The sequence below is a fragment of the Scyliorhinus torazame genome, chromosome 30, assembly GCF_047496885.1.
Source record: "Scyliorhinus torazame isolate Kashiwa2021f chromosome 30, sScyTor2.1, whole genome shotgun sequence".
In the NCBI taxonomy this organism is placed as follows: Eukaryota; Metazoa; Chordata; class Chondrichthyes; order Carcharhiniformes; family Scyliorhinidae; genus Scyliorhinus; species Scyliorhinus torazame.
Genome location: NC_092736.1, coordinates 11,340,961 through 11,368,637, shown reverse-complemented (window position 1 = coordinate 11,368,637; position 27,677 = coordinate 11,340,961). Strand labels below are relative to the sequence as shown.

Genomic DNA, 27,677 nt, shown 5'->3' with positions numbered 1-27,677 from the left:
ACATGAAGAGGAAAGGTGTGTTTAGTGAGTGCAGCTCCAACAACACTCAAGAAACTCGACACCATCCAGGACAAAGCAGCCCGCTTTATTGCTCCCCCTATCCACAAATACTCAAACCCTCCACCACCGACGCACAGTAGCAGCCGTGTGTACCATCTACAAGATGCACTACAGTAACTCACCAAGGCTCCTCAGGCAGCACCTTCCAAACCCACGACTGCTACCATTGAATTTATCATAGAATTTGCAGTGCAGAAGGAGGCCAGTCGGCCCATCGAGTCTGCACCGGCTTTTGGAAAGAGCACCCTACTTAATCCCAGACCTCCACCCTATCCCCATAAACCAGTAACCCCAGCTAACCTAAGGGTAACCTGCACATCTTTGGACTGTGGAGCAAACCGGAGCACCTGGGGGAACCCTATAGAGACACGGGGAGTAAGTGCGAACTCCACACAGGCAGTGACCCAAACTGGGAATCAAACCTGGGACCCTGGAGCTGTAAAGCAACTGTGCTAACCACTGTGCTACCGTGCTGCCCATCTAGGAGGACAAGAGAAGGAGATAATTGGGAACCCCACCGCCTAGAGGGTCCCCTCCAAGTCACTCACCACATTGACTCGGGAATATATCGGCCGTTTCTTCATTGCTGCTGGATCAAAATCCTGGAACTCCCTTTCTAACAGCACTGTGCGTGTACCTACACCTCAAGGACAGCAGCGGTTCAATATCGCAACTCACCCCCACCTTATGAAGAGCAACTAGGGATGGGCAACAAATGTTAGCCTGGACAGCGACGCCCACATTCTCCAAATTACCAAAAACAAAATGCTAATCGGGTTAGCGATAGTGGAATAGGAGGAGGTGCGTGTGGAGGTTAAACACCTGTATGGATCAGTTTGGCAGAATGGCCTGTTGTCTGTTCAGTGAAGGCTACGTAGCACATTGTCTTCCAGGACTGCGGCCTACCATACTGTCACCTGTGCTCCTTCCCTCCTGCAGCCTTCAGGCCTTTGAAACCCCAATTCAACAGCACGTGGCCACAGCTCTCTAACTGATCTCCTTGTTTATCTGCTCTCCCCGCCCTTCCCGGGCCTCCCTCCAAGTTTCCCATTTAAAAATATGCCTCTTAAAAAAAAAAAACCCATAAAGTTTGTAGCAGACGAACAGTACGAGGGGAAGAAGCTCACTCACCAAGGGAAAGCCATGTAACACCATGGTGGAGGTTCTGCTGAAACCGTGTTCATACTCAGAGAGTCGTGTCAACATCTCCTGCTTCTCCCACCCCCATTTCCGTGAATTCTCATCCAACTAAACAATAAACAGTGGAGAGATATGAAGATCAACTATTTACAGTAGAAGCCATGGGCAAAATGAAATCCTCAGAGCGTGATTGAGTTGGTAATAATTTTCAGGATATCAGACTTCGGATTTTTCTTTGTTATGTATACCAAACACCCCACAGCTAATTTGCCCTAGAAACTACAAACATGGGCACGAAACACGTGACTATTCAACGCTACTCGTGTTGAATAAGAGGCCTAAACGGGAAATGCGCTGCCGAGGCTGCACATAGTCCCATTTTTTACAACGGGGAGCTCTGCTCGCCGGAACTGCCTGTTGTACCGAGAGGTCTCTGTTGTGTTATGCTTCTTCATGTAGCATAAGCTGGTTCGTTGATGTATGCTCTGACAAAGGAAGGTTCAGACTTGGAGATAGGTTTAACACATTTATTGCACAGTTAACAATTCTCCTACTTGAGTTTGACTCTCCTGCTAATCTTGCTATAGTAACTCAGTCTAACTAACCAGTCTGCTCTAAGCCATGCGGTGGGTGTGATGCTTCTGATCTGCCCCTGTCCTTCTCTCTAAGTGTCGCCTGTGGAAAGAGAAAGAGCATGTGTGCCGTATCCTTTTATATGGGTTGTCCCCGTGTGGTAGTGTCACCTCTGGGTGTCTTGACTGCCCATTGGTCGTGTCCTATTCTATGTGTTCATTTGCTGTATGTCTGCATGGCATGATGTCTCTGGTGCACCCTGTAGTGTTTACTTAGTCTTAGTGTATTTACATTAACCCCTTGTGTATGTACAGTGATGCATACCACCACAGTCTTGATCTCCGAGGCCTACAAAAAAAAAACCCCGATCTCCCCCCAGACTGAACACAACCTGGGAGAATCCCCAGGCCCCTCCCAACACCCACGGTGGGCAATTGAGTACAAGAGCGGGTACGTCGTGCCAAAATTATATGGGGCCTTGCTGAGGCCTCACCTGGAATATTGTGTGCAGTTTTGATCTCCTTATCTGAGGAAGGATGTTCTTGCAATAGAGGGAATGCAGCAGCGAAGGTTTACCAGACTGGTTCCTGGGATAGCAGGACTGATATATGAGGAGAGATTGAGGTGGTTAGGATTATATTCAATGGAGTTCAGAAGAATGAATGGACATCTCACAGAAACCAATAAAATTCTAACTGGACAAGTCAGGACAAATGCAGGTAGGATGTTCCTGATGGTGGAGGTGTCCAGAACCAGGGGTCATAGTCTGAGGATATATGGTAAACCATTTATGACTGAGGGTGAGGAGAAATCTCTTCGCCCAGACATTGGTGAGTCTCTGGAATTCGCTACCACAGGTAGCAGTTGAGGCCCAAACATTGTATGTTTCAAAGACGGAGTTAGATGTGGCTCTTTGGGCTAAAGGGATCAAACGCTATGGGGGGGAAGTCATAATGAATGGCGGAGCAGGCTTGAAGGGCCAAATGGCCTACTCCTATTTTCTATGTTTCATTAGATTGTTGGATCAGTTGGAGATGCTTTCTGAAAACACTTTTCAAAATCTACGTACCAGTGTCTCCAGCGTTTGTATCCGGCTTTGAGCCTTTTCCAATTTCGCGAGTAAACTAAGTTTGTCCATGTCCGAGAGGGATTCCTGAAGGAAAGATGAGCGCAGTCAAAAGTCATTGTAAACAGAGGGGTTCATCGTGGGGATTAAAGTGTTGGAAAGCTGAACCAAACATGGGAAATAATTGCAGAGTTGCCAACCCCTCACGATTGTTCAGGAGCTGAGGATTCGCCTCCAGGCGCTAACGAAGAAGAGGAGAAAAGTCACGGAATCGTTACGGTGCAGCAGGAGGCCATTCGGCCCATTGACTCTGTACCGGCTCTCCAAACGAGCATCATGACTTAGTGCCGTTCCCCCCTTCCCTTTTCCCCTGTGCCCCTGCATCTTATTTCTATTCAAATAATCATCTAATGCCGTCGCGAATGCCTCGATTGAACCTGCCTCCACCACACTTCCAGGCTGTCCAACCACGCGCTGTGTGAAAAGGTCATTCTCGTAGGGAGCAGTAGAAAAATGTTTGTTTGATCATTTTTGATTATTAATAATCAACAGTTTGGAGATAAGAGAAAAAGCTGGGTAGCGGAGTTGGAGGCTGGGCATCAAGAATATGTCCCACTGGAGTTCGTAAATCTAAATATATAGGGTGCTCCAATAATGTTGAAATGGTCTATTTAACATAAAAATTTAGGAACTCTACACTGCAACTGATAGAGATTAAGATCGAAGATTAAGAGCTATGGGTCTGGTTGAAGAAAGGAATTGAACTCATTTGGCCTTCCAGGTACCAGTCCTACACACCTCTCTCTGCCTCTTTCAATCCTGAACAGATGGACAGATGTCCCAAGGAGCCAGTGTCTCTGACAGTGCAACGCTCCCTCAGTGCAGCACCGGGGTCTCAAACAACAGCAACAACAACTTGCATTTGTCTAGTACCTTTGACAGAAGTGAAATATCCCCAGGAGGGTTAACAACAACATTTGACACGGAGTTGATATTAGGACAGATGGCCAAAAGCTTCATCAAGGAGTTTTAGGGAACGTTATAAAAAGGAGAGAAAGAGAGAGAGGCAGGGAAGTTTAGGGATGGAGTTCTAAATCTTAGGGACTTGGCAGTGCTCGGCATGGCTGCCAGTGATGGAATGAATGCCATCGTTTAGGTTACAAGTTCAAATCCTCGTGTGGGACCCAAATCCACAATTTCCCAACTCGGTGGGGAAATTTTTTTTTTTTTCAAATATTTTATTGAGGATTTGTAAATTTTTCTCAGTTGGGAATTTTAATTGAAATCAGAAGCTTTTTTATTGCAGTCAAAACGGCAAAGAATACCGCAGGTCCACTTGACGGGGGAGACAATGGTCTTGTGGTAATGTCGCTGGGCTATTAATCCAGAGGATTTGTAGTAATCCTGGATTACTAGTTATCCAGGCTAATGTTCTGGGGAAACAGAAAATGCTGGATAATCTCAGCAGAACTGAAGAACGGGGATGGGCCGGGGCAACGGAGAGATTGGCAAGTGTGCCATGGTCAGAAGACAAAGGGGAGTGCTAGTTCCACCATTAAGGGATGAAGAGGGCTAATAGTGATCAGCAATTTCCAGCATCCGCAATATTTTGCTTTTATTAATGCTCTGGGGACATGGGTTCAAATTCCACCTCGACAGTCGGCGTGTTTTAAATTCAATGAATAAATCTGGAATTGAGAGCTCGCTGAAGTAACAGTGACCATGTGAGATACCCTCAATTACGACTCAGGAGAGAAGATTTTTTTTTCAAGATTGATAATTCAAAGGCTTTAATTACCAGAGAACCAGACAGCTGCCGAGAAGTGTGCTCACTGCACGCTGCCCACTGAACGTAACCTTATATACAGTTCCCTGGGGACGGAGGCGGAGTCCCCCAGGTTTCCAAACCTGATATTAAAGGGGCCTACGCATTAAAGGTACTTGTGTATACAGATATCATTCATCACACCATGAAACTATCATCAACTGTGAAAAAAACCCAACTGGTTCACTCACGACCTTTCGGGAAGTAAATCTGCCGTCCTTACCTGGTCTGGCCTATATGTGACTCCAGACCCACGGCAATGCAATTGGTTCTTAACTCACAAGTCACTCGGTTCGAGGGCAATTAGAGATGGCCAATACATACAGGCTTAGCCAGCCTCGCCCACATCCCGTGAAAGAATGTTTTTTAAAATAACTCTCACTTATCGTATTGCATAGAATCATAGAATGTACAGCTGCACCGGCCCTTGGAAAGAGCACCTGACCTAAGCCCACACCTCCACCCCATCCCGTAAGCCGACCCAATCTTTTTGGACACTAAGGGGCAATTTATCATGGCCAATCCACCTAACCTGCACATCTTTGGACTGTGGGAGGAAACCGGAGCACCCGGAGGAAACTCACGCAGACACGGGGAGAACGTGCAGACTCCGCACAGACAGTGACCCAAGCCGGGTATCGAACCGGAGATCCTGGAGCTGTGAAGCAACAGTGCTAACCACTGTGCTACCGTGCCCCCCTATTCGTGGGCGGGATTCTCCATCCCGCCGCACCCCTTTCCCGGCACGGCGCGCCCCCGCCGGCAGCGGGATTCTCCGTCCCAGCATCCGGCCAATGGGGTTTCCCATCGTGGGAGGCCCCACGGCGTCGGGAAATCCGCGGGCGTGAATGCGCCGCCGGCAAAGCGGAGGATCCCGCTGATGAAGAATCCAGTGCCATACCTTCACGGAGAGCACTGGTTGCTGGAGAATGATGGGCGCAGGTTGGTGTCGTAACGTCCCTATCTCGTCCCTCAGCCGGGCGTTCTCTGCCAGCAGAACGGACTCCACCTCTTTCCTCAGGCTGTCATCGGCAAATCCTAATCGAACACAAGCAACCTCAGGATTCGCCATTACACACAGTGCACACGGAATGCCATAACCAACATTAGCGTCCGTTTAGAATCATGGAATTTACAGTGCAGAAGGAGGCCATTCGGACCATCGAGTCTGCACTACACCCCTCGGAAAGAGCACCCTCCTTCAGCTCGCGCCTCCACTCTATCCCCGTAACCTGACCTAATTCTTTGGCCACTAAGGGGCAATTTATCGTGGCCAATCCACCTAACCTGCACGTCTTTGGACTGTGGGAGGAAACCGGAGCCCCCGGAGGAAACCCCCGCACACACGGGGAGAACGTGCAGACTCCGCACAGACAGTGACCCAAGCCGGTAATTGAACCCGGGTCCCTGGAGCCGTGAGGCAGCGGTGCTAACCACCGTGCCACGGTGCCGCCCCTTGTTTAGATTAAAAATCAACTCGCTTGCTTTGATTTGAATCTCAACGTACAAAACAAAAATTAATTTACGTCACGTTTCAAATGCAACCAAATACTGACAACATTTGGAAGTGACTGTGGACCATGTAAATATCCACAACGTAACGTTCAATCACTTGTTGCTATTAAGCTGTTGCCCCCTGGCTGGACAGTCTGGTACTTGTGGGGTGGGGGAGGCATAGTCCCAGGATACGGGGGTCATCAATTCAGCTCTTTGATGAGGAGGGCGTCATAGAGTTTTACAGCACGAAAAACGTCCCTTCGGCCTATCATGTCTCTGCTGGCCATCAAGCACCTATCTCTTCTAATCTCATTTTCCAGCACTTGGTCCATAGCCTTGTCTACTGTGGCATTTCGAGTGCTTGTCTAAATGATTCTTAAATGTTGCGAGGGTTCCCGCCTCCACCACCCTTTCAGGCAGCGAGTTCCAGATTCCCACCACCCCCTGGGTGAAAAAGCTTTTCCTCAAATCCCCTCTGAACCTCCTGCCCCTTACCGTAAATCTATGCCCCCTGGTTATTGGCCCCGCAACGAAGAGGAACGAAGTTCCTTCCAATCTACCCTATCCATGCCCCTCATAATTTTGAGGTTCCCCATCATCCTTTGCTGCTCTTAGGAAAACAACCCCAGCCTATCCAGCCTCCTCCTCTTGGCTGAAGTGCCCCAGCCCAGGCAGCATCCTGGGGAATCTCCTCTGCGCCCTCTCTCGTGCAATCACATCCTTCCTATAGTGAGTTGACCAGAACTGCGCACAGTACTCGAGCTGTGGCCCGACGAAATTCTTCAATCAGCAGCTGGTGACATTCCTAACCGCAGAATGTTCAGGAAATGAGCACATTCACGGCTGAGGTTGGCGGATTTTGGGGCACTGAGGGAATCACAGAATATGGCGCCAGGGCGAGAAAGTAGAGTTGAGGCAATCAGCCATAATCTCGTTGAACGATAAGCGCAGGCTCGAGGGGCCGAATGGCCTACACCTGCTCCTCTTTCTTAGTTCCTCTGTCAGCTGAACCTACCTGTACGGTTTTTAGATGCATTGGGCTTCTCTCTTGGTATCTCTTTCAACTTTTTGTCCAAAAGACTCTCCATTCTTTCTATCACCTGCATTAAAAAGGCAGTAAATAGATCGGTTAGATTTATGGATGGTGATTTATTCAGAATTTAACCAATCCTGCGAGAGCATGAAAATGACCTGCCTGTCAGAATATATCTCTAATACTGTGGAGTCAGGCAGAGTATTAGAATAAGAATGCTCTCAGTGCATTTTTCTAAGATTTGATAAGTTCCCCAATGGGCCACCGAGTTGAGAGACAAGGTCAATGTTTGAATGGAGCAAGACGTTTTGTGCCATCTTTTGGAAATAAAACATTAAAAAGTATCTGTAGTATTGAAATAGTATCAAAAGTAATTCATCGCAGATGTTCCAGTACAACAATGTGTAATAGAAACATGAATGTGCATTAAGTGACAAAGATGCTTCTCCTGATGATCGGGAGGTTCTAATGACCTACCCTGAGTTGCAATCGAGGAAAACCTTCTGTTGGCTTCGCCCGTTCTCGCCTGGCAGGTTTCGGATCTTGGTTTTAACAACCAGATGATTGTTTAGTGGCTACCAGAATCAAGAGCCTGTAGTTATCGGAAAGGACTGAAGGGACTCGGGTTCTAGGGTTCACAGTAGCACAGTGGTTAGCACCGATGCCTCACAGCTCCAGGGTCCCAGGTTCAATTCCAGCCTTGGGTCACTGCCTGTGCGGAGTATGCACGTTCTCCCCATGTCTGCGTGGGTTTCCTCCGGGTGCTCCGGTTTCCTCCCACAGTCCACAAATGTGCGGGTTAGAAGGACTGGGCGGCACGGTAGCACAGTGGTTAGCACTGTTGCTTCACAGCTCCAGGGACCCGGGTTCGATTCCCGGCTTGGATCACTGTGTGTGCGCGGAGTCTGCACGTCCTCCCCGTGTCTGCGTGGGTTTCCTCCGGGTGCTCCGGTTTCCTCCCACAGGTCCCGAAAGACGTGCTTGTTAGGTGAATTGGACATTCTGAATTCTCCCTCTGTGTACCCGAACAGGCGCCAGAGTGTGGCGACTAGGGGATTTTCACAGTAACTTCATTGCAGTGTTAAGGTAAGCCTACTTGTGACACTAATAAAGATTATTAATGTCCAAAACTTGCCTAGATTGCCCAAAGGTCAGGTGGAGTTATGGGATTACAGGAATAGGGTGGGGGAGTGGGCCGATGTAGGATGCTCTTTCAGAGGGTCGGTGTAGACTCGATGGGCCAAATGGCCTCCTTCTGCACTGTAGGGATTATCTCCAGAAAAGGGAATACTGAGGGGTTATCTAATAGAGGTCCTTAAAACTACTAAGGTGTTTGATGAGGTAGATGTAGAGACGATTGGTTTCACTGGTGCAGGAATCCAAAACTAGGGCTCAAAAATATAAGCGGTGAGATTTTCCAAAGCCTCCCGTTCACGGGATCTTCCAGTCCTGCCTGAGTTAACGGGGGATTTAAATGTATCAGCGCTGCAATGGGGCTAGAAGGTCGCGACAAAGATATTCACGAATAAATCCAATCAGGAATTCAGGAGAAACATCGGTGTCCAGAGCGAGAATAGAAAATGGAACATATTATTGTTCTTTCAGGTTCAAGGTGAGAGGGGGAAGGTTTAAGGGAGATGAGCTGGGTAAGTTTTTCACACAGAGAGTGGTGGGTGCCTGGAACGCGCTGCCAGAGGATGTGATGGAAGCAGGCACATTAGCAACATTTAAGAGGCATCTGGACGGGTACATGAATAGGGAAGAAATAGAGGGATATGGTCTGAGTAAGGATAGAAGGTTTTGTTTTCAGTTGGGGCATCATGATCGACACAGGCTCGGAGGGCCGAAGGGCCTGTTCCTTCACTGTACTGTTCTTTGATCTTCTTTATTATTTGTATTACCAAATGGAGTTGAGGTGAAAAGAATAGATACATTTAAGGGAAAGCAATATATAAATGCATGATTGAGAAAAGAAGTGAAGGATATGTTGATAGGGTGGGATGAAGGAGGGTGGGAGAGGTGGGTTACGTGGAGCATAAATACTGGTGCAAACCAATTGTGTCAAATGGCCTGTTTCTCTGTTGCAATTTCTAGGCAATTCCACAGGCGGGATTTTCCCACCCTTCCTGCTGGTGGGATCTTCCGGTCCCGCCAGAGGTGCCCCTCCCCCTGTGGGGGGGTCCCACGGTGACGGGACGGTTGAGCCATGCAAAACACCGTAGACATCAGTGGGCCTTCTCCATAGTCAGACAGCGTGGGGCTGGGAAAATCCCACCTTATGTATCTGATGCACAGTCGATCCCTTATCAATAATATTTGAATTAGGCAAGAGCTTTGACCTGAAAAATTGTGTTTCGACTTAAAAACACACAAGTGAGGTTCATTTCTCATTCAGAATTCCGAGTACGAAACAAGGTTAACATTAGAACTGGGCCGATAATCAACCCAGTCGTGTTTTAGAAACTGCCACAGCAACAGTATCACCTTCTCTTGTTGACGTATAGTGTCTTCCAGAATCTTGGATTTGTGCATTTTTTCCTGGTATTTTTGTAACACGGCTTGTTGCTGTTGATGGGCTTTCTGTAACCGTAGCAGCTCAGCCTCACGATCGTTCTTCTAAAACAGACAACAGAGACTTCAGTGACCTCAGATAGCAGCAATTTAGCCTTTAAAGTGACCTGACGTTCCTCTTACTTATAATTTACTCTGTTTTAACTTGCGTTTCTTTTCAATCCTTCGTCACTTTGAACAATATCCTTGTACCAATTTTGACTTTCCCATTTATAACCTTAAATGTTTCAACTGATCTGTTTGAAGCCTTCTTTTCTCGGTTGGAAAACAAACGCAACTTCCTTAAAACCTTCCTCATAAATTCCTGATTCATCTTTGTAGCCCACTCCTCGTGTCCTCAAGGACAATAATTACATGCCATCATTTGGTGATGACAACTGCACAGAATATCGAATCTAAGAAAGTACATCAAGACATTATTTGCTGGGGCAATTCCTTGATTGAGATTTTGCAGGTTAGCCCAGTCCCACATGGTTCTCCACATGCCAAATTCCATTTGAGCCAATTTTTTAAAACTGCAATGCCTAAGTCAGGAGTATGATGGAATACCCTGGCACTACCGATGCCACCTGGGCACTGTGGCACTGCCAGCCTGGCACGCTGGCAGTGCCAACTGGGCACCCTGGTAGTGCCACCTGGGTGCCACCCTGTCAGTGCCACCTGGGCACCCTGGCAATCCCACATGGCATCCTGGCAATGTCTCCTGGGTGCCACCTGGCAATGCCAGGGTGCCCAGATGGCACCGCCACTCTGACAGGGGCACTGCCAGGGTGCCAGCGCCAAGGTGCACGGGTGGCATTTTGTTCGTGCCAGGGATCAGACCTGGGCGTGCCCCCCCCCCCCTTATGAGGTGGGTGCAGGGGGCTGGAGGACTCCCTAATTAGTATGTTGGGGTGTTTCTGGAAGGGGGGGTCCGGACGCCGCTGGGGGGGTAAGGGCCGAGAGATCGGGCTGCCATTTCAATTTTAGAAAATATTTTTATTAGATTTTTAATATTTGGTACAAAATATACAGGGTAACAATCAAAACCACAAACCATTATCAACAGTCTCCATAAACCAATAACAACTACCCCCCGCTAACAGTGACCAGATCCTTGAAATGTAATATAAACAGACGGCATCTGTGACAGAACCCGTCAATCACTCCCTCCATTGTGAACTTGGTCTTCTGGTGATGGTAAAACTCTATTAAATCACCCAGCCCCACTGCGGCACTGGGCGGAGCCGCCCGTCTCCGACTCAGCAGGGTCCATCGCTGAGCCAACAGTGAGGCAAAAGCCAAAGCGTCCGCCATTATCGCCCCCGCCCTCCGGTCCGGCTGGTCTGACACCCCAAATATCGCGACACATGGGCAGGGCTCCAAATCCACATTTAAAATTGCCGATGTGGTGTGGAAACAAGGCCCCCCCCAAAAAAAACCACCAACTTGGGTCAGGACCAGAACATGTGCATATGGTTCACAGGCCGCCATTTTTAAATGGTTCCCCATCTCGTCATGCACTGGCGAGCTGAGCTTGTCAGGGCAGGGAATGAGTCGAAGTGTGACCTTGGCGGGGCTTTTCTCACTGAGGCCCGAGGGAAAAGCAGGGTCCCGCTTAACGACGGGGTCGTTCACGGCGCTACAAGCACCGGGAAACACCCCACTAAACACACCCAAATCCGGATTCTGTTTTTTCCATGAAATCGCTCCAAGACATCTGGCACAGCTCCCGAGAATAGATATAGAGGGCTGCATTCTTCCGCTCCACTTTCCGTAAGATCGCCACGGGTGAGACGCAGACAATGGGAAGTCCATTGACCTCGGGCAGGATTCTTCGGTCGCCGGGCGGGCGCGGCCGGAGAATCCCGCACAGAGAAAAATGAAGAGCCCGTTAAAACTGATACATTCAATGCATTGGACAGGGTTCCAGGAGTATGTTCATCTTTTTGGAATTACCCGGGAGCTTGGGCAGCCTATAGTATCCTGTTGCTTTCACCATGGCAACACCTCAGCCAATCAGAATCAACCTGCCAACCAATCAGAAAACTCTTTTCTCATGTAGTCTGATGGTTTGAAATTTGGCATTCTTGCATTTGTCCTGTTGTGTGAAAGATGAAAAGTCTCCTGTAGGTTTCCCCTCAAATCTAGGAGGAGCAAGGACACAGGTCATGTATCCCGTGGAGTCTGCACATTCCCCCACCGTGTCTGTGTGGGTTTCCTCCGGGCGCTCCGGTTTCCTCCCACAAATCTCGAAAGACGTGCTTGTTGGGTGAATTGGACATTCTGAACTCTCCCTCTGTGTACCCGAACAGGCGCCAGAGTGTGGCGACTAGGGGATTTTCACAGTAACTTCATTGCAGTGTTAAGGTAAGCCTACTTGTGACAATAATAAAGGGTATTATTATTATTATATCCGCTCATTCTGTTACACGCTGTGTAGATAAAGCTGCTGTCATAATATGCCTTTAAGTGATTTCAACACAAGAGGCGCTGATGCGATCATCAATTCACTCAAGGACTCATGTCGGAGTAAAACAGTGGTTTTAATTAACTATCAACTTTGCCTGCCTGCGACTGGTACATACTGAGGACAATCCCACAGGCCAGCTACTCTTATACTCCTTCAAAGGGGCGGAGCCATGGGCGGAGCCCGTACATGCTCCAACATCCTCCAACATCTCCCCCTGTGGGTGAAGCCATACAATGGCCCACAGATAAAACCCACAGGGTTAATAACATAGAACATAACTGGTGAATTAACTGTATTTACATTCACCACATTCACCCCCTGTAAAAAAATAAAGTCCGGCGGGGGTGATGGGCCACAAGTTCAGCCGGTCCGGCGCCCGGATCATACGCTGCAACCGCCGAAGCGCTGGTGTTGCAGCCGCTTCAGGTGGCTGGGGAAGTGGGTCCGGTGCAGCCCCAGGGGTGGACTCCGGAAGCGGCTCTTCCTGAGCTTCATTCCTGCGGACTGGTGTGCCGGGTGGAAGGGAGCGCGGGAGCCAAATGGGCGCGAGGGTGCTGGGCATGGGAGAAAGAGCGGGGTACAGCGCGGGGGTAACTGTGGACGTAGTGGTGGCGGAGCCTGCGGGCGCAAGGTCTCGGAGGGAGACGGTATCCTGTCGACCATCGGGGTGCTCAACATATGCGTAGTGCGGGTTTGAGTGCAGGAGCTGGACCCTCTCTACCAGGGGATCGGTCTTATGGGTCCGAACGTGTTTCCGGAGGAGAACCGGACCCGGTGTCATCAGCCAGGGTGGGAGCGAGGCCCCTGAGGTAGTCCCCCTAGGGAAAATAAACAAGCGGTCATGAGGAGTCTGGTTTGTGGCCGTGCAAAGGAGGGGCCTAATAGCATGAAGCGCATCGGGGAGGACTTCCTGGACCGTAGGGTCAGTCGGACGGTCTTCCAGACCGTCGCGTTCTCCCTCTCCACCTGTCCGTTTCCCCGGGGGTTGTAACTGGTAGTCCTGCTCGAGGCGATCCCTTTACTGAGCAGATACTGACGCAGTTCGTCGCTCATGAATGACGAGCCCCTGACGCTGTGGACGTAGTTGGGGAAACCAAACAGGGTGAAGACACTGTGCAGGGCTCTGATAACAGTGGGGGTGGTCATACCGGGGCACAGGATGGCAAACGGGAAACGGGAGAACTCATCTATAATATTGAGAAAGTAGGTATTGCGATTATTCGAGGGGAGGGGCCCTTTGAAATCGATAATGAGGCTTTCAAAGGGCCAGGACACCTTCACCAGGTGGGCCTTATCTGGTCGATAGAAGTGCGGTTTACACTCCGCACAGATTTGGCAGTCCCTGGTTACAGCTTTGACGTCGGTGGAATAGGGCAGGTTGCGGGCCTTGATATAATGGGTGAGCCGGGTGACCCCCAGGTGGCAGAGGTCTTCGTGGATAGCCCGCAGTCGGTCCTCTTGCGCACTGGCGCATGTGCCGCGGGACAGGGCGTCTGGGGACTCGTTGAGCTTCCCAGGACGATATATTATATCGTAATTCTAGGTGGAGAGTTCGATTCTCCACCTCAAGATCTTATCGTTCTTGATCTTGCCCCGCTGCGTATTGTCGAACATGAAGGCAACCGATCGTTGGTCGGTGACGAGGGTAAACCTCCTACCAGCGAGGTAGTGCCTCCAGTGCCGCACGGCTTCCACGATGGCTTGAGCCCCTTTTTCGACCGAGGAGTGTCGAAGTTCAGAGGCGGTGAGGGTGCGCGATAAAACCCAACCGGTCTGCCTGCTTGATTGAGAGTGGCGGCGAGAGCGACCTCTGAGGCGTCGCGCTCCACCTGAAAGGGGATGGACTCGCCCACCGCGTGCATCGCGGCTTTGGCGACGTCCGCTTTGATGCAGTTGAAGGCCTGGCGGGCCTTGGCTGCCAGAGGGAAAAGGGTGGCCTTAAATAGTGAGCAGGCTTTGTCCGCACACTGGGGGACCCACTGGGCGTAGTAGGAAAAAAATCCAAGGCACCTCTTGAGGGCCTTGGGACAGTGAGGGAGGGGGAGTTGTAGGAGGAGGTGCAGACGGTCAGGGTCGGGCCCCAGGACTCCGTTTTCCACGACGCAGCCGAGGATGGCTACCCTGGTGGTGCGGAAAACGCATTTCTCCTTATTATAGGTGAGATTCAAAGTTTTTGGGCGGTTTGGAGAAATCGGTGGAGGTTGGCGTCGTGGTCCTGCTGATCATGGCCGCCGATAGTGACGTTGTCCAAGTACGGAAACGTGGCCCGCAGCCCGTACTGGTCCACCATTCGGTCCATTGCTCGTTGGAACACTGAAACCCCGTTCGTGACGCCAAAAGGGACCTGGAGGAAATGAAAAAGGCGGCCGTCTGCCTCAAACGCCGTGTAGTGGCGGTCCTCCGGACGGATTGGGAGCTGGTGGTATGCAGACTTCAGATCCACCGTGGAGAACACGCGGTAGTGAGCGATCTGATTGACCATGTCTGCAATCCGGGGAAGGGGGTACGCATCAAAGTGCGTAAACCGGTTAATGGTCTGGCTGTAATCAACCACCATCCGGATCTTCTACCCGGTCTTGACGACCACCACCTGAGCTCTCCAAGGACTATTGCTGGCCCCTAAGACTCCTTCCCGCAAGAGACGCAGGACCTCAGACCTAATAAATATTCTGTCCTGCATGTTATATCGCCTGCTGCGAGTGGCTACTGGCTTGCAATCAGCGGTGAGATTAGCGAAGAGGGAAGGAGGGTCGACTTTCAGAGTGGCGAGGCTGCACACAGGGTGAGTGGGGGCAGGGGTCCGGCAAAGCTAAGCGTCAGGCTCGAGATTACATTGAAAATCGAGCCCTAAAAGGGGGGCGCAGAGGTCTGGGAGCACGAACAGCTGGAAATTAGTGTACTCAGCGCCCAGTACCGCTAAGGTTACCATAGTGCACCCTCGGATTTGTACCGAGTGCGACCCGGAGGCGAGGGAAATTGTTTGTTGCGCCGGGAATATCGGGAGCGAGCAGCAGCTTACCAGATCCGGGTGGATTAAACTCTCGGTGCTTAATTTAGCGTACCCAATTCATTTTTTCCAATTAAGGGGCAATTTAGAGTGGCCAATTCACCTCCCCGCTCATCTTTTGTGGGGGCGAAACCCACGCAAACACGGGGAGAATGTGCAAACTCCAGACGGACAGTGACCCAGAGCCGGGATCGAACCTGGGACCTCTGCGCCGTGAGGCAGCAGGGCGAACCCACTGCGCCGCCGTGCTACCCACTACAGAGCATCTATTAACATCCTTGCAGTATCCTCGAATTCCCCATCTTATGGGGGTCACTGTCACCACTTGGTCTGCGATGGTTGAGAAGGATTTGTCCATTCAGTGGAACAAGGGATGGGCAATAATTCTCAGTTTGTCAGCTTCACCTTCATCCAGAGAACACATTTTTAAAAAAGAGTTCTTCGCTATTCAACATATATACCTACTGGTTTTCAGAAGCAAAACCTGGGGCTGGATTTTGCCATGGGTTTCAGGACTGCAACATTGGGATCAAGTGGGGGACCCGAGCCCACACGCTGACATCGAGAGTAACGGCTCCCTAATTGGCCGGAACCACGATCACCGTCCTATTAAGGATAGCGGGCAGGTTCTTGGTGACACCCAACCAGAGGGCCAGCTGCTCTCTGGCGCCTCGACAGTTCCAATGGAAATGGGACAGTTTGGGGGTTGTCAGGGGTCCCCAATGTACAGACACCATCAGAGCCTAGATACAAATGGAATGCAGGGGGGCTGAAGCTGTGAGGTCCCTCGGAGTGGCAGGGAAATTGGGTAAATCGCGGGGGCTGCACATGTGGTATTTCCAGCCTGTAGTCCGCACAGCGGGTGCATGGAGCTTCCAATGCCCCCTGAAGCTTACCCCATTTGAGCGGGCAGTCCACCGATAATAGTTATGGTTACCGTTGCTGAGAATAGCCTTGTGTTCCAGGCTTATTCATTGAATTCAAATTTCTCCAGCTGCTGTGGTGGGATTCGAAGCCATGCCACCGGACCATGCTACCGGGGGGGGGGGGGGGGGGGGGGGGGGGGGGGCACGGTAGCGCAGTGGTTAGCATTGTTGCTTCGCAGCTCCAGGGTCCCAGGTTCGATTCCCGACTTGGGTCCCTGTCTGTGCGGAGTCTGCACATCCTCCCCGTGTGTGCGTGGGTTTCCTCCGGGTGCTCCGGTTTCCTCCCACAGTCCAAAGATGTGCAGGTTAGGTGGATTGGCCTTGCTAGATTGCCCTTAGAGTCCAAAACGTTTGGCTGGGGTTACGGGGATCGGGTGGAGGCGGGGTTTAGGTAGGGAGCTCTTTCCAAGGGCCGGTGCAGACTCGATGGCCCGAATGGCTTCCTTCTGCACTGTAAATTCTATGATTCTACTATTAGCTCGGGCCTTCGGATTACTAGTCCAGTAACACTATCATTGCACCAACATCTCCCAATTTCGGCCCCCGTTATGAGACTTAAGCACAAAGCCCAGGCTAATGCCCCAGTGCGGTACTGAGAGAGTGCTGCACTGTCAGAGGAGCTGTGTTTCAGGTGAGACATTAAATCAATGTCTCACCCTAATGCCCTCTCAGATGGACGTAAGAAAACCCCCACGGTCACTATTCAATAAAGAACAGGGGGGGGCGGGGGGGGTTGGCCAACATTTATCTCTCAAGCAAAAGCTAAACAAAAAAACTTGCAACAGTGACGATCATTGTTTCAACTCACCCGAATCAACTCATTCTGAAGCTGCTGCACTTTGTCTTTGCAGCTTAGGACCTCCGCAGTCTCGGTGGTCAGTTTCTGTCTTAATAAAACTGGAGGCCAAAATGAGCAAAGTCACAAGTGAAAGAAAGTTAACAAATCAGTTCCACCCCGGTTTACATGATCCAGTATTCGACAGGAGTCAGGATGAGAGGCTTTACTAGTCGAGCAAGAGTGAGAGTGCTCTTTCGAAGAGCCTCCACGAGTGCGACAGGGTGAACTGGTCTCCTTGCGGTCACTGGCAGAGGGTGGAATATGGGACCAGCGGCTGCGGCGTTTGTTACCAACACCTTGCCAGCACAGTTCTCTCTCCGGGCTGGGTTTAGAAGCACGGAGGGGAGCCAATGGTCAGGAAACCAGGAAGCATGGATTTCTTTGACCGCCTCTGGGGTTCCTGACCGTGCTCTTCCCTCCGGGTGACCCGGTTTCCTCCCACAGTCCAAAGGCGTGCAGGTTAGGTGGATTGGCCATTCTAAATTGCCCTTAATGTCCAAAGGTTAGGTGGGGTTACGGGATTAGGGTGGGGCCGTCGCGGGCTGTATACACCGCAGCCCCGCGCCGAAATCACGTTTGGGACGGGGGCCGAGAATCGACATTTACCCCAAATCGGGCCCGGCGCCGCTCCCCCGATTGTCCGGTCCCCGGAGAATTGCTCACGCGCGAATTACACGTCGCGCGGCTCAGGGGCCATTGCCAGAGGCCCTCCCAGCGATACTCCGGTCCTAACCGGCCGAATTCCCGATGGCATGGTTCTAACCACGTCTGGCCGGTCGGGACTCAGTCCGCGGCCGCCCTGGTTGGGGGGGGGGGGGGGTGATCCAGCACCGGGTGGTTGGGGTGGGGCCTTATGGGTGGCCGGAGCAGGTCAGATGGAGCGGCACGGGGCAGATTTTGGTGGGACCTTGTTTGTTGGTCCGGGTCAGAGTCCGCCACTGCGTTCGGCGCAGCCATTGGGGGCCGCAGTCGCGCGCAGGCGCGGACTCGGAACCGGAGGTGCGGGGGCCCATATCCGCAGCTAAAGCTGTGTGAAGCACACCAGGTCTCTGCCAGCCCCCTGCAGGTAAGTGAATTGCTCTTTATTTTTGTCAGGCAAGTCTGGAGTGAAACGCCAGCATTTTTATCACTGGCGCGGGGATATAGCCCCATTTTGGGAGAATCTAGCCCCCCATTTCAGAGGGTCGGTGCAGGTTCGATGGGCCGAATGGCCCCCTTCAGCACTGTTGGGCTTCTAAGTTTTCCTCCTTGTCTACGTTCTAAGTTACACCAAGATAGATCTGGGACAAGATCACTTGCTTTCCATCAAGGTTTTACACACAATGGCAGGGTAAGTACTTGAAGCCACACCTATTCTGTCCGCTATTTCTGCCTGTGTCATTACATCGATATCAGTGTTGTCCAGCAGCGTGCGGCCCAGGTCCTGGTGTGAACTCAGCTCGCTCCGTAATTTGCTGTTTTCCACCTCCAGTCTTGCGATGTCTTTCCTCAATTTGATGATGTCTTCAGCCATCTTCTGCATGGCGGCCCGGTAGTTATCGAGCTCCTGCCGACACACACACACACAAAAGAGTGCAAAATTGGGACCATTTCGATTTCCTGAAATCCTGCCGTGCAATTCTCGCAACCGGAGAGTTGACGCCTCTCACGGAAACTAAAGAGGACTGGATTCGCCTGGATCTCTTTTCAATTTGTTCTGGGGATGCTGGCATCACTGGTCATCCCAACGTTTGTTGCCCACCCCTAATTGCCCCTTCAGAAGGTGGAGCTGAGCCGCCTTCTTGAGCCGCTGCAGTCACGTGGCGTAGGCACACCCACCGTGTTGTTGGGGAGGGAATTCCAGGATTTTGACCCAGCGACAGTGAAGGAACGGCCGATATATTTCCAAGTCAAGATGGTGAGTGGCTCGGAAGGGAACCTGCGGGCGGTGCCCTTGGGAATATCATACAAATGTTATTAGCACAGGGGCTAAATCGCTGGCTTTGAAAGCAGACCAAGGCAGGCCAGCAGCACGGTTCAATTCCCGTACCAGCCTCCCCGAACAGGCGCCGGAATGTGGCAACTAGGGGCTTTTCACAGTAACTTCATTTGAAGCCGACTTGTGACAATAAGCGGTTTTCATTTCATTTCTTTTCATTTTGTTCAAATTGGACATTGTACGCCAAAAGGGAAAACATTCAGAGCCATGGGAAAAGAATGAGGAAATGGAACTTAGCAGAATGCTCTTTGAAAGAGCCAGCAGAGTTTTGATCGGCTGAATATCCTCTTTCTGGCTGTATTATTTTATTTGTTACAGTATATTGTAATTCATGCCATTTTTACCACATAGACATGAGAAGCAAACTCGGTTGCCTTTTAGTTTTTTTGGTGCCATGTCATAATAACCCATGTTGGAAACAGTTGCAATGATTAACCCTTCACAAGGGTGACACAGTGGTTAGCACGGCAGCCTCACAGCGCCAGGCGCCCGGGTTCAGTTCCCCCCTCGTGTCTGCGTGGGTTTCCTCCGGGTGCTCCGGTTTCCTCCCACACTCCAAAGATGTGCAGGTTAGGTGGGTTAGCCATGATAAATTGCCCCCTTGTGTCCAAAAGGTTAGGTGGGGTTCTGGGTTCAGGGTGGAAGTGTGGGCTTAAGTCGGGTGCTCTTTCCAAGAGCTGGTGCAGACTTGATGGGCCGAATGGCCTCCTTCTGCACTGTAGGAATTTTAGTGTTCTAGGCGAACGGCAGATAAGAAAGTTAATTGAAAATGATGGGATTTGCTGTAAAACAATGATTGGCTGCCTCCTCCACTCCCCCCCCCCCCCCCCACACACACACACACACAGGTGGACTATCACAGGAGACACCTGCAGTGAGAATGCCACAACCATTATTTTTTACAGTCATCAAATGTTAACAACAGGATGCCGCATGCACTCAGTGTCGTCCCTCTGATTACCTGGCAGCGGGAGCACCAGTCTCGGAACCAAAGGAAATCAATTCACATATTTCACTGTAAACATTATACGAAAAAAACACTTACCGTCAAAGAAAGAAAAATAAGACTTGAATTTATATGTTGCCTTTTATGACCTCAAGAAGTTCCATAAGAGAAAAGAGACGGCATTTTTCAGAGGCTGGGAATTCTGCGGCGAGCAACTCACCTCCTGACCCGCCCCCAAAGCCTATCCACCATCTACAAGGCACAAATCAGGACTGTGATGGAATACTCTCCACTTGCCTGGGTTGAGTGCAGCTCCAACAATGCTCAAGAAGCTCAACACCAGGGCAGCACGGTGGCGCAGTGGGTTAGCACTGCTGCCTCACGCCACCGCGGGTCCCAGGTTCGATCCCGGCCCTGGGTCACTGTCCGTGTGGTGTTTGCACATTCTCCCCGTGTTTGCGTGGGTTTCGTCCCCACAACCCAAAGATGTGCCAGCTAGGTGGATTGGCCACGCTAAATTGCCCCTTAATTAGAAAAAATGAATTGGGTACTCTAAATTTATAACATAAAATAAAAAACCAAGAAGCTCAACACCATCCAGGACAAAGCAGCCCCACTTGATAGGCACCCCTTCCACAAACCTTCACTCCCTCCACCACCGGACACACGGTGGCAGCCGTGTGTACCATTTTATCATAGAATTTACAGTGCAGAAGGAGGCCATTCGGCCCATCGAGTCTGCACCAGCTCTTGGAAAGAGCAGTCGACCCAAGGTCAACAACTCCACCCTATCCCCATAACCCAGTAGCCCCACCCAACACTAAGGGCAATTTTGGACACTAAGGGCAATTTAGCATGGCCAATCCACCCAACCTGCACATCTTTGGACTGTGGGAGGAAACCGGAGCACCCGGAGGAAACCCACGCACACACTGGGAGGATGTGCAGACTCCGCACAGACAGTGACCCAAGCCGGAATCGAATCTGGGACTCTGGAGCTGTGAAGCAATTGTGCTATCCACAATGCTACCGTGCACAATGCTACCACATTGCTACAAGATACACTGCAGTAATTATTCCCCAAGGCTCCTCAGACAGCACCTTCCAAACCCACGACCACTACCATCTAGAAGGACAAGAGCAGCAGATACCTGGGAACCCCACCACCTGGAGGTTCTCCTCCAAGACACCAACCACCCTGACTTGGAAATATATCGCTGATCCTTCACTGTCGCTGGGGCAAAATCCTGGAACGCCCTCCCTAACAGCACAGTGGGTGTACCTACACCGCATGGACCGCAAGTGTTCAAGAAGGCAGCTCAGCACCACCTTATCAAGAGCAATTACAATAGGTAATAAATGCTGGCCTGGCCAGCGATACCCACTTCCCATGAATGAATAAAAGTGAAATACTTTAATATTTTACAAACTGAATTTATCATTGTTATTGGGCCTTTTGATTTTAATCTGAATCGAAGGAATCGGAGAAGTTACTGAGACAAATATGTGACTTGCTCACCAGGAAGCGATACAAAATGTTCTGACGGATATTTGAGGTTTAACTGGAAATTCTGTCGCCGCCAATTGCCAGGTAGGATTGTAGTACAGAAGAACTCGACCTGCATTGTCCAGCACGGTAGCGCAGTGGTTAGCACTGTTGCTTCACAGCGCCAGGGTCCCAGGTTCGATTCCCGTCGCTACAAATATCCACCTATAGTGCCCTGTACAGGAAATCCCAAATCAACTTATAGCCACTGAAGAACGTTTCAATTATGGTCACTCTTTTAATGTAGCAAACATGGCAGCCAATTGATGCACAGGAAGCTCCCACTGACAGCAATATGATAGTGACACTGTAATGTTCGTGGTTGAGGGATAAATGTCGGCTGTGACACTTTAAAAAAAAATTTGGAGTACCCAATTTATTTATTTTTTCGAATTAAGGGGCAATTTAGCGTGGCCAATCCACCTAACCTGCATATCTTTTAGGCTGTGGGGGCGAAAGCCACGCAAACACAAGGAGAATGTGCAAACTCCACAAGCACAGTGACCCAGAGCCGATCGAACCTGGGACCTCGGCGCCGTGAGGCAGCAGTGCTAACCCACTGCGCCACCGTGCTGCCCGTCGGCTGGGACACTTGATTTAACTTTGCCACTATTGATCAAGTGTTGCCATGAGACCTATTGACGTCCACCTTTGTTTTGTGCCTCACCTGGAAGCGGGAACCTCCAGCAGTTCGAACCCTGCTCCCCAAAGTGAAAGGCCAGTGTGTAAACCACTATCCTTAAAGCATTGTGACAGTAACACAAGCAAACGGCAACATAGTAACGCCAACGAGTACAAGACAGCTTTCTTCAGCTGTGAAACAGAGGAAGAGATAAACAATCGCATTCATGTCCTTGGCACATTTAATGTATTTGCAACATGTGACATTGAGCTGTATGATTGAATGATGCTCTCAGCATTTATTGTGCCAAGATGTTAATCACATTGTTGCAATTAAACAGGTTCTTAACCAGGATAATAATCCGAATGTATGTTATTGGCAATCAAGTATCTGTGTCCCTAGTATTGCGATGTTATGCTGCCTAATGTTGTTGTCTGATCCATGTTAATTGAATTAATAGAGAAAAACCTTTCCCTTGTTGTTTCACACCATGATCATTGACCAGACCTATTTGTTAAACCTCCACCCCAGGTACTTTTTTGTCCATTAGCTTCTCGCAGTCCTGCTCTATGTTGTAGATATCTCAGAGCAATGCAGAGCTGACCCTAGTTTCTCAGAGGGCAACATTTTTATTTCCTCCTCCCCCCCCCCAGGAACCATGTTGGCAACCGTGGGCTTCCCTTGTAGTGGCCCACGGTTACACTTGGCAAAATATTGCAGTGGTTTTCCGCTGCCTTCTGGGAGTATGGCTGATCATGAAACTCCTGCACTTACCGCCTGCCATCAGGCGTATATATTGGAAGGATTTACCCAGGCTGTTTGACTATGTTATGAACACACCTTCTGTGGCCATCAAGTCCTGAAGTGATATTTAAACCAGAGCTTCTGCTCCAGAGGTAGGGACACTACCACTGCCCCACTAGACCTCCCACAGCAGCTGTTTTTTAACAAGAGCTGAAAGATGCAAAATGTCTGCACCCATTCTTAAAGCTCAGCTTCTAGGTGCTTCTGTATTGACTGCTTACTTTGCACCGAGTCCACACCCAGGCTGAAGCAATCAAGCACCGTGAGCATAGCTCAGTTGCCAGACTTACATAATCAAACGCAGATCAATTAAACCATTGAACACTACACATCTCACCCAGAAAGCACTGCCTCTGGCTCCAATACTTTCAGCTCCGGGAACTGTACCGATTGTCCCAGCAGTCCCTCGCTGCTCTCCCCTGATTTTCAGGTGGTCACAGCTCCAATCCTTCTCTTCTACCAAGTTTCACTCTATCCTACCCGCAGCTCAAGAACAGTGGTGACACAGGTTCTATTGTCACCCACCATCGGGTCCATGTTGTCATGTCTCGCTGCCCTTTATATTAGGCACTTTAACCAGAAGCAGGCTAGTGCCGGTCTGAGGATCGATAGAAAAGACAATAACCCAGACCGATCAATTCAGTCAAGCTGATAGTATCGGCTGTGTCTCGGGGGGGCAGCACTCTCGGAGTCAGAAGGTCAAGGGTTCACCTCCGGAAACCGGAGTACAAATCTCGGCTAACAGTTCCAGCGTAGTGCTGAGGGAGTACAGCACTGTCTGATGTAATTCAGATGTGAGGTTAAATCGATGCCACGTCTATCCTCACCGATGGATGTAAAAGCGTCCATTACAATATGTCAGAGAAGAGCTGGGGACTTCCCCTTGACATCCTGGTAAATATTTTACCCCAACCAGCTGAAAGAGAGCATAATGATCACGTTGTTGGTTGTGGGAGCTTGCTCTGCACAAACTGCCTGCCGTGTTTCCTCCAATGTAATAGCGCTTACAGTTCAAAACATTTTGATCGTTGCTTTTAGGAACATCCTGTGGTTGTGAAAGGTGCTACAGAAATGCAATTTGTTCTTTCTAAAAGAGAGACATGTTTGTTTGTGAGAAACACAATACTGGACTAACTGCCGGAAGCCTCAAGGGCTTCACTGTGTTAGATACAGCACACTACTGCATGAATGAAAAATGAATGAATGAAAATCGCTTATTGTCACAATTAGGCTTCAAATGAAGTCACTGTGAAAAGCCCCTAGTCGCCACATTCCGGCGCCTGTTCGGGGAGGCTGGTACGGGAATTGAACCGTGCTGCTGGCCTGCCTTGGTCTGCTTTCAAAGCCAGCGATTTAGCCCAGTGCTAAACAGCCCCTACAGCATACAGCATTGTGTCAAGTGATCAACAACAGTAATAGTAAAGAGTAAGATTAGTCACAATTTGCCCAATGCTGCTGCACTACTAGAGGTCAGGGTGGCACAGTGGGCAGCACTGCTGCCTCACAGCGTCAGAAACTCAGGCTTGATTCCGACCTTGGGTGATTGTGTGGAGTCTGCACGTTCTCCCCGTGTGTGTGTGGGTTTCCTCCGGGTGCTCCGCTTTCCTCCCACAGTCCAAAGATGTGCAGGTTAGGAGAAGTGGCCACCCTAAATTGCCCTTAGTGACCAAGGTTGGTTGGGGTTACTGGGGTACGGGGATAGGGCAGGGGAGTGCGGCCCAGGTCGGGTGCTCTTTCGCAGGTTGGGTGGAGACTCGATGGGCTGAATGGCCTCCTTCTGCACTGTTAGAATTCTATGAGGTTTAGCTTTCTAACACTGGAGAGGCAACTGAGCCCCTATCTGCCCTCGCAAGTGGATGGAACATTCCCCTTGGCATTATTCCAGAGAAATTAACAGATGAGGGAGACTCAGATTATCTGGAGGTTATTTTATTGCTGTTTGTTGCTATATGCAAATTGGTTGACATCTTTCCTGCATTTCAACAGTGACTGCGTCCATTGGCTGCAGAGTACGTTGGGACATCCCGAGGTTGTGTAAGGTGCTAGAGAAATGCAAACCTTCTCTCCCAGAGAGGGTGGGCAGGATTTCCCCCTCCCACCCCGCACGTCTATTTTTCAGCAGCGGGGGCAGCTCTCCGTTGGCAGTCGACGCGATCTACCAGTCCCGCCGATGGATGTCTGCGGGTTTGCGAGGCCCACAGCCTCCGCCGTCGGGGAACGCGCTGTGGGGTGGGGGATGGGCAGCTGGTGGTCACCATCGGCCAGACTGGAAGTTCCCATCGGCGGGAAGGGCTGGAAACATTTGGCCTTCGTCAATGAGCAGTTGTTTTTAAGGGGCGGCTTAAAAGGTAAATGGAGGTGCAAAGGAAGGACATTCCGGAGAGTAGGAATTGCAGAGAGTGGTCCTGAAGGTACGGCCACCAATGGAACGAATTGAAAGGGGGCGCACAAGAGGTAAAAGGGAAATACGAGGAGTAGAGAGAGGGATGTATTGGACTGAGGGGGCTACTGAGCAAAGTAGCCCACGGAAGGAATTAAAATACAAAGTGTTGGTCGACAAAAAGGATAGCATTTTAAAATTACATTCTGCCGCTGATTTAGGGGCTGGTTTAGCACAGGGCTAAATCGCTGGCTTTGAAAGCAAGCAGACCAAGGCAGGCCAGCAGCACGGTTCAATTCCCGTACCAGCCTCCCCGAACAGGCGCCGGAATGTGGCGACTAGGGGCTTTTCACAGCAACTTCATTTGAAGCCTACTTGTGACAATAAGCGAGTTTCATTTCATTTCATTTTTCAATGTAACCATCGGCCGCAACAAACTGAAACCATCAAAAGACCACAGTCCCTCTTGTGGCTACTGACGACCGGGAGAGGATTGAGATGCATACGAGAAACCCGAAGGCATTGAATGGCGATTAAACGAACGGTCGCATGGAACCTTTGTGGGATACATTTGTTTTTAATGTTGACCTTGGTGAGATCTCGATTCATCCGTCACCACCCTGCCCCCTCCGCCACTACCCCCCACCCCCTTCCCCCCCTTCAAAACACCCAGCATCACAAATCTGAGACAAGGATTTAAATCACAAGGTCCGCGAGCTTATCTGGAGGAGTTGGAAAAATGGTGAAAGGTTCTCCTTTTTAAAAAAATAAAAAATTCTAAAGCTCAAGGGCAAGGTCAGACTTTCCATTTGCGACAGGAGATTAGGTTTTTTTTGCAATCAAGAATTCTAATTGTTACAACAAAGGCTGGGTTCCCTCCTGAAACTGTGCAGCAGTGTTGGCTAAACATGTAAAGGAAAGTTTTCACTATGAATGATTTTACCAGGTGTTATTTGGACTATGTGCATTGTTTTTACGAGCTTGGAGAAAGGACACAGACCTTGTTACCTTTTCTTCCAAATGTCTACTGTAAGGGCCACGAAGATTACACACCGAGTTTGTTGAAACAAAAAACTCATTTTATTTTACAACTACTTTGAAGATCCCTACTGGGTTTTCGACGATCAGTGCCTTACTGGTCACCTCTATTTATACATAGCATTATTTTATTTTTTTAAATTTAGAGTACCCAATTTTTTTTTTTTCCCGAATTAAGGAGCAATTTAGCGTAGCCAATCCACCTAACCTGCACATCTTTGGGTTGTGGGGGCGAAATGCCTGCAGCCACGGGGAGAACGTGCAAACTCCACACGGACAGTGACCCAGGGCCGGGATTTGAACCCGGGTCCTCAGCGCCGTGAGGCAGCAGTGCTAGCCACTGCACCACCGTGCTGCCCTATAGCAAGCATTGTTGAAGGTTCCTCGCCCTCTTATCAGGGGAGCTCGTATTCTGCAAAATCCACAGAGAGTTCATCGTCCCTGCCCAGTAAGACCCTTGCGGTTTATAACATCTCTCTTGAAGGCTTTTGCGTTTTGGTGTAATATTGGGACTGGAGCTAGAGTTGTTTCGATGTGCTGAAAAGTCGCTGATGAACTGGTCGTTTGTATTGAAACCTAAGGTTCTGAGGGGGCTTGACGGGGTAGATGCGGAGAGATTTCAGCCTCTCATGGTGGAAATCGACAACGAGCGGACGCAGATTAACAATAAAGGGCCTCCCATTTATGACGGAGCGGAGGAGGAATTTCTCCTCAGAGGGTCTTTAGTCTGTGGAATTCTATCGCCCCGAGAACAGTGAGGGGGGAGGGGGGGGGGGCTTTGGGTCACTGAACATATTCCAACGTCCGCTCTACATCCACCCCGTCAACCCCCCTTTAGCACCTTGGCCGTCAGGTTCCCCCCCCCCCCCCCCCCGACAGTGACTCTGCTTCGAAAAAGTGCTTCATTGGCTGTGGAACTTTGGGACTTCCTGTCGGCGTGAAAGATGCTATACAAATGCAAGTGTTTGTTGTTTCCGTTCCTCGGTGTGAGTGCGTCTTGGACGCTGATAGTACTGGGCACAGGCGCGATGCCCCTTAATGGGGAGTGGCTGTTTGGAGGAGATACTGCAGAGCCAGGTTGTACCTGGGAATGTACCTCGAGCGGGGCGGCCAGGGGGGGGGGGGGGGGGCCTGTTCTTAGTAATGATCAGCTACTTGCGGTTTACTTCATTAAAGAGGAAAGATAAATGCGCTTGGACCCAACAGCTACCATTGGGAATGTGAAGGACTTCCTAATCTTAGCACTTCAAGGTCTGTTAGGAAAAACTGTCAAAAAGTATACGACTCATTTTGAAAGCAGCCTTGGGGAAGGATAGGCTGGACCTCACAGATAAAGAGACCTTCATGAAACAGCTGGACTAAGCAATATTCAGGA

At 50.1% G+C, this 27,677-nt stretch overlaps 1 protein-coding gene across 4 annotated transcripts in view; it reads right to left on the bottom strand.

Annotated features, from left to right (window-relative positions):
• ccdc33 (coiled-coil domain containing 33) overlaps positions 1-27,677 on the bottom strand; it is a 328,273-nt gene that overhangs the window by 4,829 nt on the left and 295,767 nt on the right. For 2 of the 4 annotated variants that reach the window (XM_072492806.1, XM_072492803.1), the window contains exons 16-22: positions 18,339-18,534; positions 16,959-17,047; positions 9,679-9,810; positions 7,177-7,261; positions 5,566-5,702; positions 2,843-2,926; positions 1,192-1,308 (exon numbers count right to left, since the gene is read on the bottom strand). In XM_072492806.1, the coding sequence (XP_072348907.1) occupies positions 1,192-1,308; positions 2,843-2,926; positions 5,566-5,702; positions 7,177-7,261; positions 9,679-9,810; positions 16,959-17,047; positions 18,339-18,534 (840 nt within the window). The remainder of the gene's footprint in view (positions 1-1,191; positions 1,309-2,842; positions 2,927-5,565; positions 5,703-7,176; positions 7,262-9,678; positions 9,811-16,958; positions 17,048-18,338; positions 18,535-27,677) is intronic. The other 2 variants (XM_072492804.1, XM_072492805.1) reach the window with 2 other exon arrangements.